At 37.3% G+C, this 16,797-nt stretch overlaps 2 protein-coding genes across 8 annotated transcripts in view; both read right to left on the reverse strand.

The window, feature by feature from the left end:
* LOC127434270 (tumor necrosis factor receptor superfamily member 11A-like) overlaps positions 1-4,464 on the reverse strand; it is a 51,836-nt gene extending 47,372 nt beyond the window's left edge. Inside the window, exon 1 of the mRNA XM_051686882.1 lies at positions 4,460-4,464. The gene's annotated coding sequence lies outside the window, so the exon portion shown is untranslated. The remainder of the gene's footprint in view (positions 1-4,459) is intronic.
* Positions 1-16,797, reverse strand: part of LOC127434269 (RAB11-binding protein RELCH homolog) — a 68,891-nt gene that overhangs the window by 6,976 nt on the left and 45,118 nt on the right. For 4 of the 7 annotated variants that reach the window (XM_051686874.1, XM_051686875.1, XM_051686880.1 and 1 more), the window contains 15 exons: positions 15,535-15,647; positions 15,327-15,417; positions 9,753-9,824; positions 8,888-9,028; positions 8,598-8,762; positions 8,319-8,466; positions 7,871-8,027; positions 7,004-7,127; positions 6,773-6,821; positions 6,316-6,395; positions 6,124-6,230; positions 4,936-5,035; positions 2,555-2,637; positions 895-958; positions 634-772 (listed from right to left, as the gene is read on the reverse strand). In XM_051686874.1, coding sequence (XP_051542834.1) covers positions 634-772; positions 895-958; positions 2,555-2,637; positions 4,936-5,035; positions 6,124-6,230; positions 6,316-6,395; positions 6,773-6,821; positions 7,004-7,127; positions 7,871-8,027; positions 8,319-8,466; positions 8,598-8,762; positions 8,888-9,028; positions 9,753-9,824; positions 15,327-15,417; positions 15,535-15,647 — 1,633 coding nt within the window. Of the gene's footprint in view, positions 1-633; positions 773-894; positions 959-1,245; positions 1,329-2,554; positions 2,638-4,935; positions 5,036-6,123; positions 6,231-6,315; positions 6,396-6,772; positions 6,822-7,003; positions 7,128-7,870; positions 8,028-8,318; positions 8,467-8,597; positions 8,763-8,887; positions 9,029-9,752; positions 9,825-15,326; positions 15,418-15,534; positions 15,648-16,797 lie in introns of all 7 variants that reach the window. The other 3 variants (XM_051686873.1, XM_051686876.1, XM_051686878.1) reach the window with 2 other exon arrangements.

Below are 16,797 nucleotides of genomic sequence, written 5' to 3' on the forward strand. Positions count from 1 at the left end.
GAAAAAAAAGTATGAAGAAAACAACAACTCCAAAGTCTTTAGCCAAACTAATTTGTGTGCCCTGAGGGACAAACATGGTCACAGAATCATGACAGTACTACAATTCTGATATTATAACAGGCTGTTGTGTTTTTTGAAAATCTTTGACAAAGGATGACTATCGGGTTTAAAATCACCAGCTATGAGCAATGTTCCCATTATTATCTGTAGGTCTTCATTTTGTGAGGATGTCATGTCAAATAAAATATAGTTTGACTTTTAAAAAAACCTCTCAAGACCGCATTATTTTTCTTCATTTTGTTGTGCTCCGTTTAGCTGTTCTGATTGCAAAAATGAGTCCTGTGTGAATGGCTCTTGAAACAGTTCAACTTTTAAAAATGAGTCTTGAGACCTCTACATTCTGTTCCATTCTGTTGCATTCCATCAAGCTGTTTTTGAATACAAGAACACATTCTATTTGAATGCCCCCTTATCTGTATCTGTATCTGATCAGTGCAGGGTGGATATGACCATAAATCAGCCTAATTATAATCAAGGCTTCCTTAAGAGTGTCTGATTGACCACGTAGTTTTGCACATCTCTAGTAAACGGCCTTTCTTTTAAAAGGAATATGAAGTACTAGAAGACACTTACATTCATCTCTGAAGCGTGGCTCAGCATTGGGTCCTACCCTTCCAAACGTTTTGATAATTTCCATGTGCAAAGAATGCTGGTCCTGATACTGAGGGTCTTCCAGAAAAGAGGCCAGCTGCATTTTCACCCTTTCTAGCAGCTAATACATACACACACAAAAAAAATCAATAAGAACTTCTCTAATCGGTTTTTAAGCCACAGTGCCAATGCATAGGGACCATATGTGAGGATTGTCTGAGGAAGCACATTAAAGACTTATACCTCTTTTTGTGTTACAGTTTCCATAATTGTTCCAAAAGCAGGTATTGTGGATATCCTCACTGAGCTGAAAGCACAAAAACAATCACTGTGCATCCAAAAGAAACCATTAATTTCCCCATTAAAATGACAAAAGATGCATTAAAGGAACAGAACCATGAAATACTAATCACTTGATGGAATATGTGGTAAGCAAGATGATTAATGTCACATGATCATTCCCATGTTCAGTATGAAAACCATAACAGAAACAAATACCCCACCCTAATAAAACACAGAAAAATTAAAAAAAAATATATCCAACCAGACAGGATATTTGGTTTTTAAAATGTCTCATAGCTGCGGTTAACTCACAATTCAGGACCACTGCACAAGGTAATAAGGGCCGGAGCTACTCGCTTGTCAATTAAGGCTTCGCTCATGCCTCGAAGAACCAGCTGCAAACCAGTCAGATGCAAAAGAGAGATGGGGGGTCAAACACAAATGGCCAAGAACCTAGCAGGAGGAGGGGGGGCGTGGGAGAGGAGACTACGGTGCTAGGGGGCCTTGGGAAAAAGTGACTGGCAGCCGCACATGCCACAAGCCACATGGACGTATGTATGGATGGACTGATTGATGGATGAATGGATTGTGGAAAGTACAGCTTCTCCAAGCGTGTAGTGGTTAGTATAGCCTGCATGAAGGATGTTAGTACACTGAGCATGTGAGACATAAACAAAATAAGCACTGTCACTCAGGCCTTGGTTTCATCAGGAGAGCCAGATGTACACTTTCAGACTGAAATAACAGTAGCATTTATTACAAATTATTCACATATACTGTAAAGATTATATGTGATCATATATATATTTGTTGTAAGGGTTAATATCACAAAAACTGTCAAGAAATGTCAGGGTCATATTTCACCCCAAAATCAATAGTAAAAATAAGTAAATAATAATAATTGATTAATAAATGACAATTATAAATGATTAAATCAGAAAAAACAAAGGCTTCTTTTAAGACCATTAAGATTTTTAGCTTTGTGACATTACCTTCATGACCATCATGAGTAGCCTACTGCACCCCTTTATATTTAATTTAAATATTAAATTATTATTTAAAATAAATGTGAAATTATTTCAAATACATTATTTTAAAAAAGTACATTTGCAATGTACAATTTTAAAAGTTAATATCATGGAAGTATTTGTAGTGCTGAATTTAAATGTATGAAATTTTTTAAATAATCATTGTGTCCAGAAAGGATGATTTTCATTACTATATTACAAAAATGAGAATGAGATTTTTTTTTTGGAGAAATGTGCTGTTATAGTCATCAAGATAATGTCAAAATGCTAAAATTTTAACTGTCCTTAAAATATTTTTTTGAATTTCTTCTGATTTGACATATCTTTGTGAGATTCACCCATAAAACACTGTTTACAAAAAATAAAATAAAAAATAAATAAATAAAAAAATTCAATGTGTTTTATTGCTAGCCTTGTCCGCTTTGGACAAAATCATTCAATTATTCAAAACATTATTGTGACCAGTTTTGGCTCTGACCATCTCTTGGTTGTGGTGGGCGTGCCCTCAGGAGAGGGGCTAATGAAGGCGTGGCCTCCTGAGAGAACCAATGCAGAGGGAGGTGCATGGATGAAGGAGGCAGGAGGAGACTTACATTTCAGGATCACTGGAGAGAGTGATAAGTGCTGGAACAACTCTCTGAGCTACTAGCGTTTCATTCACCCCCTTCACCAACAGCTGATTGGTCAGCGCAGGGGTGATGTCACACAGGATGCATGGAAGGAGCAAGCACAGTGTCATGGAACACCGCAGAGAGAAAGACAGAGAAAAACAAAGAAAAAACGGCAACAAACTAAAAACAGCGCAGACATACGATGAAAAAAAAAATTTCGACAGAGGCCCGGGGAGGCGCTACACAGAAAACTTAAAAATTAAAGACTAAACAGGCCAGGCAAATTGAACTACAGCTACAACCACAGATGAGAAGAGGGTTTCTCAGATGAAAAAAGTGTAGTCCCACTCCTCGAATCATTACACTGACTTACACAGAGGGGAGGAGAGGTAATGAAATGTGGGGGTTCGTTACATTATTTCTGAATGACAATAGCATGCGTGCTGTGGTGCAAAGACAAACAGATGCTTTAAAGCTGCAACAACTTCAAATACACATAAACATTCAGCGAACTGACAGGTAACGGGGCTGACAAGGCACAGGGGGTCTTAAAGGGATTGTGGAGAGGATCTGAAAGGACATATTTACCACCTCACATCAACAATTCATCTAAATCACTCAATAGTAACTTAACTTACTTACATTAAAACAAAGCATTAAAGACCCCATGAAAATCGTGGCTTTTAGTTCATGTCTATTTGCTTTGAAGCCATCTATATGCTATCACACTCCTAAAAGTTGACAAAACGAAACTAGGGATGGTACCAATCTGATACCTGGATCGGTATCGGGTCCGATACTGACATTTTAATCGGATTGGGTATCGGTCCGACGAGCCTGATCCAAATCCAATACTGCATGTTGGTCACTGACATTACTGTCAAGCTCAAATAATGACATAAATAACCTTCAAATCACCATTAAAATAGTCCATATAACGCTTGCATTTTATTCAGGCTCTTACAGTCATCCAAAAGCTTTGTGAATTGCAAAAGGCTGTGTTTAATAATAAATATACAGTCAGCCTGCACAGGTAGGTCTCTGGCACCAGCTTTACTGAATGAGCACCACTCTGCAGACACACACACACACACTCGCGCACGCACACACACGCGTGCACACACGCACACGCACGCGCGCGCAGAGGCTCGTGATGCACTGATCAGCGCAATATGTGATTGCTCCACACAAACTCCATCTCAGATGTTGATGATCAATAGTTCGGTCCGCCTATAACATGTATGACAAACATTTTACCAGATGTTGAATGAGAAGCGTATCACACTACTGTGAATTAGCCTACAAACCATCACTCAAACACAGACTTCCTGAACACTCAGCGCCTGACTTTCAAAATAAAAGCCTTAAGAAATTACAACTGAAATGTATTACCAATGTATTGTAAAATTCCTATTTTTATTAGAAATTACAATAAAAACAAACTGGGTTCCAAAAATGATTGTGTGATTGAAAAGTGGATTGATATACTAATAAAACTAAAATGAAATAAATAAATAAATAACAGAGAGATAGAGAGAGAGATCTGAAATAATTTACAAGTCCAGATACAAGTTAAAATGTGTAAAGAGAACGGTCTTCTTTTCTACCGAAGACTTTCACTGGAATTTCTGTTATTTTTGCTGCTGCATCCTGCAGGCTAGTTAACAATACATTTTTGCACATGCTCTTATGTAATTGCTTTTTTGGTTTTCCTATTTTATAATGAAATAATGTATTGTTAGAGGTTTTTGTTTCTTTACACAAGAGTACTCCCAATCAGTTCCACACAGTGAATTATAAATGTTCTAAACTCATTAAGAAAAACACAACACTGGTATTGGATCGGGATCGGTATCGGGCGATACTGATAGTTCAGGTATCGGAATCAGATCGGAAGAGAAAAAAATTGTATAATTCCATTCCTAAACTAAACTTTATAATACAAATGCTTTTAAAATATAAAGCATTTTTCTTCTGGGAAAATACTTGTGCCACTCATCTTGTACTACAAATAATTTTGTCCAATCAAATGCTCTCTAGAATAAAAATGTCCCTTCCCCTAACACCACCTGCAACCGACTAGCAAGAAGTAAATCATGGTTCGTGGCTGTGCTGTAAAAAAAGCCTACTGGCTTCAAACTTCCTGTTACAATAGGAAATACGTCAAGAAAACTTTACTTGTAAAGAGATTTCATGGGGTCTTTAGTGACACTACTAATCATTTGACTGGCCAATACAAAGTTTAAAAAAAGAATCTTTCAGAATAAGGGCAGCGGAAGTACAACTGTATTAACTGTATGGCTAAACAAACTTCATTAACAAGCATTTCTATGGTTGAAGTTTGAACTGGAGGGAGGTCTTACCTCGAACATGCGTGCAGCTGTGCAGCGTACTAGTGCAGATGTATGGACCACTCCATACCACAGCACCGTCAGCAGCAGCTCATGATATGCTGGGTTTGCACTGGAGACAGGAAGTAATAGCTTTAGCAGGAAAGAAGAAATGGCAGCAAAACCCGATCTTCAAGTCAGTTAGATTGCCATTAACATGGAATGTCTGGTATATAAGGTTTTTAGGTCTTTTTTCAAATGACTAGGTAATTCTTATTCTTATTGTCAATTTATGGTATAGCTCAGTGGATCTCAACTGGTTTTGCTTCAGAACTCAGATTTTACGTGGTCCACAAATGGCGAATTGTCCATGTACAAAACTAAACATAAATGGCATTAAAATCAAACACTGAAATGTATTAACAGAACTGCTATAGGTGAAACATCAACAAAAATAATGAAGAGCTATAGATAAAACATCAGCAACAAAAACAAATGGCTATAGGTGAAACATCAACAAATATAACAAACAGCTAAAGGTGAAACAAAAAATTACAAACAGCTATAAGTGAAACATCAACAAAAATAACGAACAGCTATAGATGAAACAACAATGAAACAGCTTAAGGTGAAATGTCAACAAAAATAACGAACAGCTATAGGTGAAACAACAACAAACGGCTACAGGTGACAAAAAGATTAAACAAAACAGCTTCAGGTTAAATATTAACAAACATAACGAACGGCTACAGGTGACACATTAACAAAAATACCGAACAGCTATGGGTGAAACATCAACAATAATAATGAACAGCTACAGTTGAAACATTGGCAAAGATAAAGAACAACTACAGGTGAAACATCAACAAAAATAACAAACGGCTACAGTTTAAGTAAAATGTCAACAAAAATAAACAGCTATAGGGGAACATCTACAAAAATAACAAACAGCTACATGTATAATGTGACACATCTGTGATATGGTAAACATGTTTCACATCATAGTTGTTACTATATTGTGAATTTCAGAACTGCCGGAACACTGTATTGACCAATTACCATCCAGGACTAGAACTATGCTGATTTTACAATGGTGTGATCATGATTCTTGTGAGTGAGTCATTTTACGTTGGCTTAAAGGAATTCCAGCTTGAGATGAGCTCATGCAGAATGCATCCTGGCTATGGATGGTGTGATTTAACCGTGTTGAGAGACACTCACCCCAACTCAACAAATGAAGCCTTCAGACTGTCAAGAGGAGCATGGGAGAGAGAGAGTGTGGTCATGACATCCTCTAGAAAGCCCACCAAGAGTTTACGATCCTCCTCCTGAAAAAAACAAAAGCATGATTGGTTAGGGAGGGTAGTTTCTTCATATTGACATGACAAACCAGCTGAATGGTGACACTCATACCTGATTGTAACACGTCAGGACTCCAGTTGCATAGATCGGCACTGTAGCCTTGGTAAGGATGCCATTTCCTGCTGTGGCGTCTGCAGGATACAAGCATTGTTACCATCTCTAAAGTTAAATAACTGAACATTCATACAAATTCCTCACAAGATATCTTCAAAAGGTTTTCAACTAAATAGTTAATTGAATTCATCTGGTAATAATTCAGCTAGACTCAAAGCACTAAAATGATACAACATGCCAAGTTTTGTTGGCTGATACTTTAACCAAATACTTTCTAAACTCAAACATTCAAAGAATGAAAGAAAATGCTCCAAATCCCATGAAAGTGGAAACACATATTTGACAAACACAGTCTCCTGCTTGGGAAAGAGACATACATAAAGAGTGTGTTCTCAACCCAGTTCCTCCTGTGAAAGCGGGGGTGTTTTTCTTGGTTAACTGAACAGTCACTTACCCACATTCTCTTCTGATAGCCGCAGGATTTCTTGGAATTGAGGTTTTACCTTCAAGAATGAAGGAAAAACAACACCTAAATTAAACTGAAACTGCTGAACTCTGTAACTGAGCTGGACTATTTGCAGCACAAGCTCTATTTAGCTATTTCACTTCAGTCAAACAAAAAAAACAAAAAAATCTTTTGAGGTGCAACGGACAGACTATGGGAAATGTCTTTGATGTGTCCTACCTTGGTGTTGGTAAAAATTTTCCCAAATGTCCGACAAAATCTCCAGAAGAACCTGGAGAATTCGTGGACACAGGTGGATGAGGTGACATTGATTTGTCCTACTATCTCTATTAGCTGTGGTAAACTGTGGAGAGAAGGCAGAATCAGGTTCAATGCAAAGTGTGAATAAACAATGGCATTTATGAGCAGCATATGAACTGTGTATTAAAAATGTATTACAACATCTGAATAATAATGGCCATTTTAAGTATTTTAAATACATTGCCTGTACCTTAAAGGGATAGTTTACACAACAAAACACTCATGTATTCCCAAACCCATATGCTGTAATTTAAGATGAAGATTATTAGTGTATAATGACTTAAACTTTGGTCTGTTCCTCACATAAAGCTATTGCATGACTTCAGAACACCTGGAATGTAGTGCATCAGTCATATGGACTATGTTGCTTTAACAGTGCATTTTTGTACTTTTGGAGCTTGAAAGCCCGTGAACTACCATTATCTAAAAATTATCTTTTATGCTCCACCAAAAAATGTAAAATAAGGGTTTGGAATGACATGAAGATAAATATAGATGAACTATTCCGTGAATTTAAAGGGGCCATATTCTGCACTTTTGTAGCAATTTATTTCTATGACCAAAATGAGTCGTAATTTACGTAATTTCTCTCACTCTCTCTGACCCTTAGAATTAAACAGGCTGTTTTTGTTATTGTACTTTCAAGACTTTATATGCAAATTATATCTGTTATAATTGGTTAACCTCCGCATATAGGCTTAGTTCTACTTTTCCTGTCTCTGGTTTCACTATCTCTGAAAAATTGGAAAAAAAAAGGCCAAAACTGTGCACGTGACATTCACTCACAATTGGTTGACCACCCAGAGCAAACTGTCCCATCCTGTAGTTCCTTCATGCTGGAGCTGATTATCATATAACTGTAGCAGAACTGACAACTGCTCTCGGCTGCCCACGATGGTGGCCACGTCCTGCAACGGAGAGGCTGGCCGCGGGAACCGGGTCACTAAGGGGTCACATGCATGCATGCACACACACACATACACACACAGGAGCAGTCTTTATAGCCAGGAATACACAAAAAAAGCACAACTGCACAAATCATCTGACACAACCGCAGCGTGTAAATGAAAGAGCACTTTGATAGTGAGCCCAAAACCAGAGAGCAACCTCATGGCAGGAACCCTACAGTTACACTGAGTCAGGCGCCAGGTCTGCGTCGCTAAACGTGGCCTGACTAAGAAAGTTAGCAAAAACGTGTGCGTGCATGTGCATGTTGATTTTGGCCACCCCTCACCCTCAATAGGAGGCACGTCGCCCTGTAGTTTGGCCCGGCTAGTGAAGGGGGCGTTTTGAAAAAGCACCGCAAACAGAGACGGGACGAGAGACTGAAGCGCTGACAAATAAATATGCAGCTTGTGTTCATCTAAACCATATTCACCCTGCTGGAGAAAGAGAGAGAGAGAGAGAGAGAGGAATTTTGTAATTAAATAAATTAAATTAGCTAATATTAAGAACAATGTATGTGAATGAGAAGTCTCACAATTATATAAGCTCATTGAGTGTGGTATTTCACCTTAAGCAGTTTTCTGATGCGTGTGAGGAGGGAGGGGATGAGTTGGGACTGTAGGTTGCCCAGTTCTGTGCACCAGGCAGCAAAGGCAGGAATGAACACCTGATGGGTGGCACTGACCACCCTCTCCGATGGGTCGCCCAGAGACAACAACATCAGCTCAAAGCCCTGAAACACATCCAAAAACAAGCACAAACACATGTAAGACACCACTGATAAATCAGACATCACTGTCCAAAAAGTGGTTAAAATATGCCTCTGTGCTAAATGTGTGACTAAATCCATATACACACCTGGGAGTACTTGTCTGGGTCATCTATGTAGCCCATGATAATACCTAAACTTTTCACCACGGCTTCTCGCACCATATCGGCTTTGTCTTCTGCCAACATCTGCTGAAGCATGGACAGAACCAGGGAGCTTCGGATTTCCTTCTGTAGACACACATACACATTTGTTAAGTTTTTTTATATCGTGGTTGGCTTTTCATTGACTTCATTGTTTTTATACTGAGCTATGATATTTTCTATCCCCTCACCCAACATCTACCCCTAAACCTAACCCTCACTTTTTGCATTTTTAGATTTCACGTAAATCATTTATTTTAATTAAGCAGTTTTCCCTCATAGGGACTGTTGGCTAATTCGTTACTACTTGCATGCCGTGCTGCTGTGTTTGGTTAAATGATTAAGTATTCATGCTCATAAGGAAGTGAGTAAACATCAGACACTCAATTACAGATAGCAGCAAATAAAAAAGCCAAAAAGGCAAAACGCCAACACAACTCAAACAATCAGAGCACTGAATGATCAGTCCAGATGTACATGAGCCAGAGTTTCATCATAGCACTGAATGAATTATCCTGCTGTGCATTCAGACCATAATGCTAAGATCTACAGCCACAGTAAACAAACAAAATTCCTCCATAGCAACTCAAATAAGAACCAAGTCTGTGCTGTGCTGATATTCGGAGGTTTGATTATTAAATAATAATAATTTGATTATTTCAACATGCTCTTGCTTGACTACCCCTTACCACAGTTTGGCTAGCAAAATCTTGGATGTCTTGAGTTTTATGATATTGTTGAAAGGTGGACATGATTATTAATGTGGCACAGTTAGACTGCGTTTTTATTTAAAGGAACAGGAAGCTCTTACGGGTAAATAAGGGGCCAGGGCTCCACACGCTTCCGCCACCAGAAGTCTTCTCTCTGGATACTTGTGGTTAATCTGAGCGAGAGAAACACACATGAAACACAGACGTACACAGAGAGAGCAAAACACAACACAACAGTGTCAATTCCAGCTCGGACCACAGGACGGCATTTACAAGTATCCTCTATGTAGTTGACTACACTAAAATAGCTTGTTAATGTTGTTTTTCAGATTTGAAAGAGGAGAGTGGTGAATGTATTTTTCACAAGTTTACTTAGAGCTAGAAGTAAACATGGATTATGTATTGAGTATGATTCTGTACATAGGAAGCTGACCAATAACATGGATGTAAACCTTTTATCCAACATCCAGATTTTAGGTTCAAATTCAAAGATGTCACAGAGAAAGTGTATATTTTTAAATGCCATCACTTGCCACCATTTCTCAGGTTTTTTTAATTACCTTTTTGCGGTTTACTTAAATACTCCTGTGGTGCTAAAAATTACTTTTATGCAATAAATACAAATATTCCATGTGATCTTTAAAGGTCAAAACATACTCTACGCAAGTACGTGAATACAGATGCGATTGTTTGGCCACTGCATTGCCAACACGCTGTCTGGTCGAATGTACCTAACGTGCGTTTTTGCCTTACCGTGGTGGAAACAAACTTCAGTACTCAAGGGGGCGATATCATTTTTAATATATTTTTTTTGTATATACACTGGCGGTAAAAGGTTTGGAATAATGTAAAAATTTTGCTCTTATGGAAAGAAATTGGTACTTTTATTCACCAAAGTGGCATTCAACTGATCACAATGTATAGTCAGGACATTAATAATGTGAAAAATTACTATTACAATTTGAAAAAAATGTTCAGAACTACAAAGAGTTTTCATCAAAAAATCCTTCACGTGCAGCAATGACAGCTTTGCAGATCCTTGGCATTCTAGCTGTCAGTTTGTCCAGATACTCAGGTGACATTTCACCCCACACTTCCTGTAGCACTTGCCATAGATGTGGCGGTCTTGTTGGGCACTTCTCATGCACCTTACAGTCTAGCTGATCCCACAAATGCTCAATGGAGTTAAGATCCATAACACTCTTTTCCAATTATCTGTTGTCCAATGTCTGTGTTTCTTTGCCCACTCTAACATTTTATTTTTGTTTTTCTGTTTCAAAAGTGTCTTTTTCTTTGTAATTCTTCCCATAAGGCCTGCACCCCTGAGTCTTCTCTTTACTGTTGTACATGAAACTGGTGTTGAGCGGGTAGAATTCAATGAAGCTGTCAGCTGAGGACATGTGAGGCGTCTATTTCTCAAACTAGAGACTCTGATGTACTTATCCTCCTGTTTAGTTGTACATCTGGCCTTCCACATCTCTTTCTGTCCTTGTTAGAGCCAGTTGTCCTTTGTTTTTGAAGACTGTAGTATACACCTCTGTATGAAATCTTCAGTTTTTTTTGGCAATTTCAAGCATTGTATAGCCTTCATTCCTCAAAACAATGATTGACTGGTGAGTTTCTAGAGAAAGCCGTTCTTTTTTGCCATTTTTGACCTAACATTGACCTTAAGACATGCCAGTCTATTGCACACTGTGGCAACTCAAAAACAAACACAAAAACAACGTTAAGCTTCATTAACGAACCAAATTGCTTTCAACTGTGTTTGATATAATGGCAAGTGATTTTGTAGTACCATTATTATTATGATTTATTAGCAATTTCGCATGAATTTTGAATTAAATGAAAATATACCAATTAATTTTCAACATAATATTGTATTCTTTTTTATCAAATGAAGTGCTAATATACAGAACCTCACAGCACAATCCAAAATACAACACTGGAGTTATATTTTGTCAAATAAACTGCTGCATAACAGAGCATCACAGAGGTTAGATCCTGCTTAAGTATAATACAATTACTGATTTATTATTATTATTATTAGTAGTAGTAGTCGTCGTAGTAGTAGTATTACAGTGTATATTACATAACTTTACAGTAGTGATATATTACTGTCATAATTTGTTCCTATAAATGTACCTTTAATTTTGACGGAGCTTTTATTTTGAAGTGTTTCTGTGTTGTTTTGACCAAGGAGCTCTGACGTTATGACGGCAACTTCCCACTCTGGAAAAGCTGGTCCCTACGTGATTCAAAGTGATTATTAAATCAAATAAGTATGTACTCTGTATGTTCCTCATGCTACAACGTGAATTTGTACTGTTATCTACTACAAATAGAGTGCGCAATACTCATGATGGTGTTTTCCCTGTATAAGCCAAGGAGCTTTAAAAGGAATGAGCAACCAGGGTAAGCACAACACTGTCTCCACACATTCACAAGCACTCACATTTGAATTACATGCAAACTATATATTTATCTCATTATATTTATCACAGCTTTTGCAGTTAAATAATCTCACTAGGACATGACGTGATTTGAATTTGTGGGGTAAATGTTTAATGTAATGACATTCGTATGTCATAGTATCGGTTTTTGGTATCGGCGCATTTTTACGAGTATGAGTACCAGTACATGAGCGCAGTATCAGATCCAATTCCTAGTTATTATTCTGGTAAGTTGCTATAAATATACTTTCTTTCTTAGCTATATTCTCTTCTAGTGTTGTCACGATACTCAAATTTCAGTAGTCAGTATTCACGGTTCTCGATACCAATTTCGATTCCACAGCAAATATATGCTAATATGCTATTGAACACACTCCTTTTTCCTATTTAAAGTTACGTTTCAATGTAAATAATAAGTTAAAGAAATGCATGTTTCCAAGTGTTTCTAAATTAAATATGCATTGCTTAAATGTTTTTAGTTAAAAGTAGATCCCTACTGAAATGCATTTTATTTTTTCCCCCAAATCATTTTTAATTATTTTTCCAGAATTCCATGTTTTAAAGTTTAATTAATTTCATCATCAAAATGGTGTCTATTCAAATGAATTCCCAAAACTTTTACAAACTTTTAACAAGTAAAAAATAGAACAATTAAAACAATTATTTTTACATTAAGTATTTCTATTGAATTTTTTAACAAACTTTTGTCTTGCTTGTGATATATTGCTTTGATTATTATTACTATTTATTAATCATTATTATTAATATTACTACAGTGAATATTACATTTTACCACACAGTTGTCATATATTTGAGATGCAACTTCTTCAATTCCAGGTGCCTAACTGTTATTTTGAATTGTGCTTTTATTTTGTTGTGTTGTTTTGATGGAAGCTTCACTTCTGATAGATAAACAGCTCGCTGCATGGCCCAGTGTGATAGTTAAAGTGCAAATGCTGTGATTTAATTATAAAAATATATTGTCTATATAAGCTGCACACTACACAGTGGATTAGTGCTCTGCTTTGTCATCTCATACAACGCGAATGATTCTCAATGTCTGTAGAGTTTCCAGTGTACGAGCAGTCGGCTTCACACATAAAATTTAAAGCATACAGCTCAAATGCCGACTAAGATTGCAGCATTTCGTGGTTTAATAATCACACTAAGACATGTCACAATTTTAATTTGATTAATTGTTCATTTCAGTGTAACACGACTAACAGAGCACTCGCTCAAATAAGTGTGTGAGCATTTGAAAGCATTCGTGTGTCAGTCATACAGCGTGCGGGTACCGAATTAAGTCAGTACTCTGTACTACCGGCAGGGCCGTAGCTAGTGGGGTGAAAAGTGGTAATGATTCTTGGGGTCCACAGTTCCAGGGGGCCCCACAACAAATTATAAACATTCTTTTTTAATAGGAAAGAGAAATCGAGCTTTTGTTGCAAGACGCGTCTGCATTCGCGTACTTGCGTAGAGTAAGTTTTGGTCCTTAAAGGTGCATTCAGTAATTTAGGGCTAATTTAAAAAGTTTTACACATTAATTGAATTGTGTTTTTGTGAAGAGTGATCTGAATGGTTTACACTCACATGAGATGAAAACTGTACTCATAATAGTTTTCTATTGAAAGTGTTTTTATTATACATGGTGCGGGTCACCCCTTCAATGTTGAAATGACATGGTCTGCTGTGTTTCACTAAACGAATTAGAAAATCCTTGCGCTCATTGGCTGCCGGCTATGTAGATACGCGTGTCTATACTTAGCACAGTGTTGTTTGGTGATGCGAAGAGCAAAAAGAACACAATGGAAAATACTTATTATTGTGCTATAGAAGCAGAGACAACAGGAGATTCAGTAGTTTTACTGCTGAAGAAGCGAAAAAGGTCTGAAGCAAAAAGGCCGGCAAAGACAAAAAACTACAGTAAACATCAGTACGGCATACACAAGGTGGAAAGATTTTATAATGGAGAAAAACCTGAGTAGTTATGTCGATGTTGCTTCTGTTTTGTTGTACAGGTAAGAAATCATTAATTGTTTAGACCACACTCTAAAACAGTATCAGTGGAATTTACAGAAAACTCATACAAGTTTCCCTCGAACTTTTTTAAAATTACGTGTAGTCAACGTATGTTAGTAATGGACAGTTTTCAGCAGTGTTTACAAATGCAACCGGAAAGCAACGTGTAATTTCATTTTCTTTGTTATCACAGCTATAGTAAGGGGGGCCCATCTACCTCCACCTCTATGAAACAGCATATGTCTTCATTCGTTTAGTGCAAAGTAGCTTGGCACAGCGATTGTTGTGGATTTTGAGTAAACCATGATGTTGGTTTGCTTGGAAACAAAACGAGTTCTTCAAATGCAGTATTCATGGACTTGCTAAATTTGATCACCAAAAACAATTCTAATCTTTCCTTTACCATGACATTCTGTATCGCTAGATAATTGAGGTTTATTTTACACAAAGCAGTTCTCTAATAAAGGTAATAACTGTCTTTAGAAATAACATGAAACATAGTCTCCAAAGATTATTGATATGAAGGACAATAATAATCTGTCCTTAACAGTAGAAGCATGTTCACTTGATTTCTGACGTTTGTTTTTAGGCAAAGCAATTATATTATAGGAGTAATAAATAACTTTAGAAATGACCTCAAACTCTGACATTTTCCAGATGCAAATGATATTCCAGTGCTGGAGGGGGCAGCAGAGACGATTATGCTGATCCATGTCAAAAGATGGCAGTACGGTGTCTAACACCACTGTCGTATTAGTACTTAAAGTACATGAAGAAGAGCAATGCTAACACTAGCTAAAGAACTACTGAATGCCCCTTTAGTTACTGAGGTCATAACCTCAGAAAACAGAAAAATGCTGTTTAAAATAGCTTTATATGAAAATTAACTTAAGATTTTGGGTTGTTTCTCAACTAAACCTATTGTATGCCTTGAAAGGACTTGGAATATGATACATTAGTTGCATGGACTACATTCATGATACCTTAAGGTCCTTTTCAAAGCTAGTTTTGAGACACAATCAAATGCCATTGTATAGAAAAGAAGGACTAGAATATGAATTAAAACATCTCCCTTTGTCTTTCCCACAAGAAAGAAAGTCATAAGGGTTTGGAACAAAATGAGAGTGAGTATATGATAGAATATCCATAACAATCCCTGTAAGTGTAAAGGTGTGGGGTGAGTCTGCATATGAGTCCAGAACTTACCTGTTCCCAGCACTGCGGCAGGAGTTCGGCTTCAACCCGAGTGGGACCAACATGGCGTGCGAAAGCCACACACCCGGTCAGAATCATCTGCCTTAGAGGAATATAACAGAAGAGTGTTATCAAATGGGTGGCAAAAAGAAACCAGCAGCCAATTGAAAGGGGGCACACATACACATGCGCAGACACCCAAACACACAAACATACACACCTCTGCTCATCGTCAGGTCTCTTGATAAGATTAAAGAGGATGTGCAGTAGCTGGTCTCTTTCTTTGGGCTCGGGATGCAGGCAGGCAGTACACAGGATGAGAGGTATCAGCTCCTGTGGACATACATGAAGACATGTCAAATATGTACACTGGACACATGGACATACATACAGTAGATAAATACAGTAAACATGCACCCGCTGAGACACCGTATCTTCAAGGCTCAGACTGGGAACTTAGGCAAGCAGGTATTTAAGGATACAGGGAGACAATTCTACTCAAGAATACACCTTAGCCAACAAAGAAGAGAGTCCACAAGACACTAAATCACAGCGCTAAACAGGGATGGGTGACATATAGTCATAAAACATTGTGTATGTCACAATGATTTTAATGCGCTTTTTATATTGTTATTAAGTTCCCTAAAGGCCATGTCATTAGATTAGTTTCCCAATCTTCCTTTGTCTTGCGACTTGTGAGTATGAGAGCGTTACGGCATGTTACGGCATATGAGATGTTTTAAATCTGATTTAAATTTCAGTTGCAAAACGGTGTTAGAGTTGGTGAATTTATTTCATTTCTGTGAAACTGTTCAAACTGCACATTTTAAGAATTTATTTGCATCATTATAAGTCTTTGTGTCATTTTTTATACAGTATATTAAATTCTTTGGTAAAAAAAAAAGTTAGATAATTATTGCTCTTTTTTTACCATGCATTATTACATTGATGCCTATAAATGAAATTATTAAATATACTTTCTTGTGTTTATTTAGCTGCAACCCAGTTAGGAAAATATGCATTGATTGTAGTATTATTAATATTTCTAATAGTTATGTGTTTGGATGGCCCTTTCAATACACCCGCTACTGAGAGAAAATCACCTGCCAAAAGTTGAAACTATCATTTTAATTGTATGTCAAAAATCTTATGAAACTAAAGGCTGGTCTGTTGGAGAAGTCAGTGAGCTGTTTCTTCAGTAGTGTCTGTGCGCATGTGAGATTGTGACATTACGAGTGAGTTGTGAGCAGGTAGAAGTTGCAGTGTTCTGCACCTGGAAGGAAGCTTTAAACAGAGGGGCATTTATTATCAAGTATTGTATTTGGCTCTGGTCCAAAGTGAGAGCATGTAAATGTGTGAGTTTAACTTTTGTGGAGAGTGCCTGGAAAAAGATCTAGGCAAGGCAAGGCAAGTTTATTTATATAGCACATTTCATACACAATGGTATTTCAAAGTGTTTTACGTATACATTTTAAAGAAAATT

The sequence above is a fragment of the Myxocyprinus asiaticus genome, chromosome 44, assembly GCF_019703515.2.
Source record: "Myxocyprinus asiaticus isolate MX2 ecotype Aquarium Trade chromosome 44, UBuf_Myxa_2, whole genome shotgun sequence".
NCBI lineage: Eukaryota > Metazoa > Chordata > Actinopteri > Cypriniformes > Catostomidae > Myxocyprinus > Myxocyprinus asiaticus.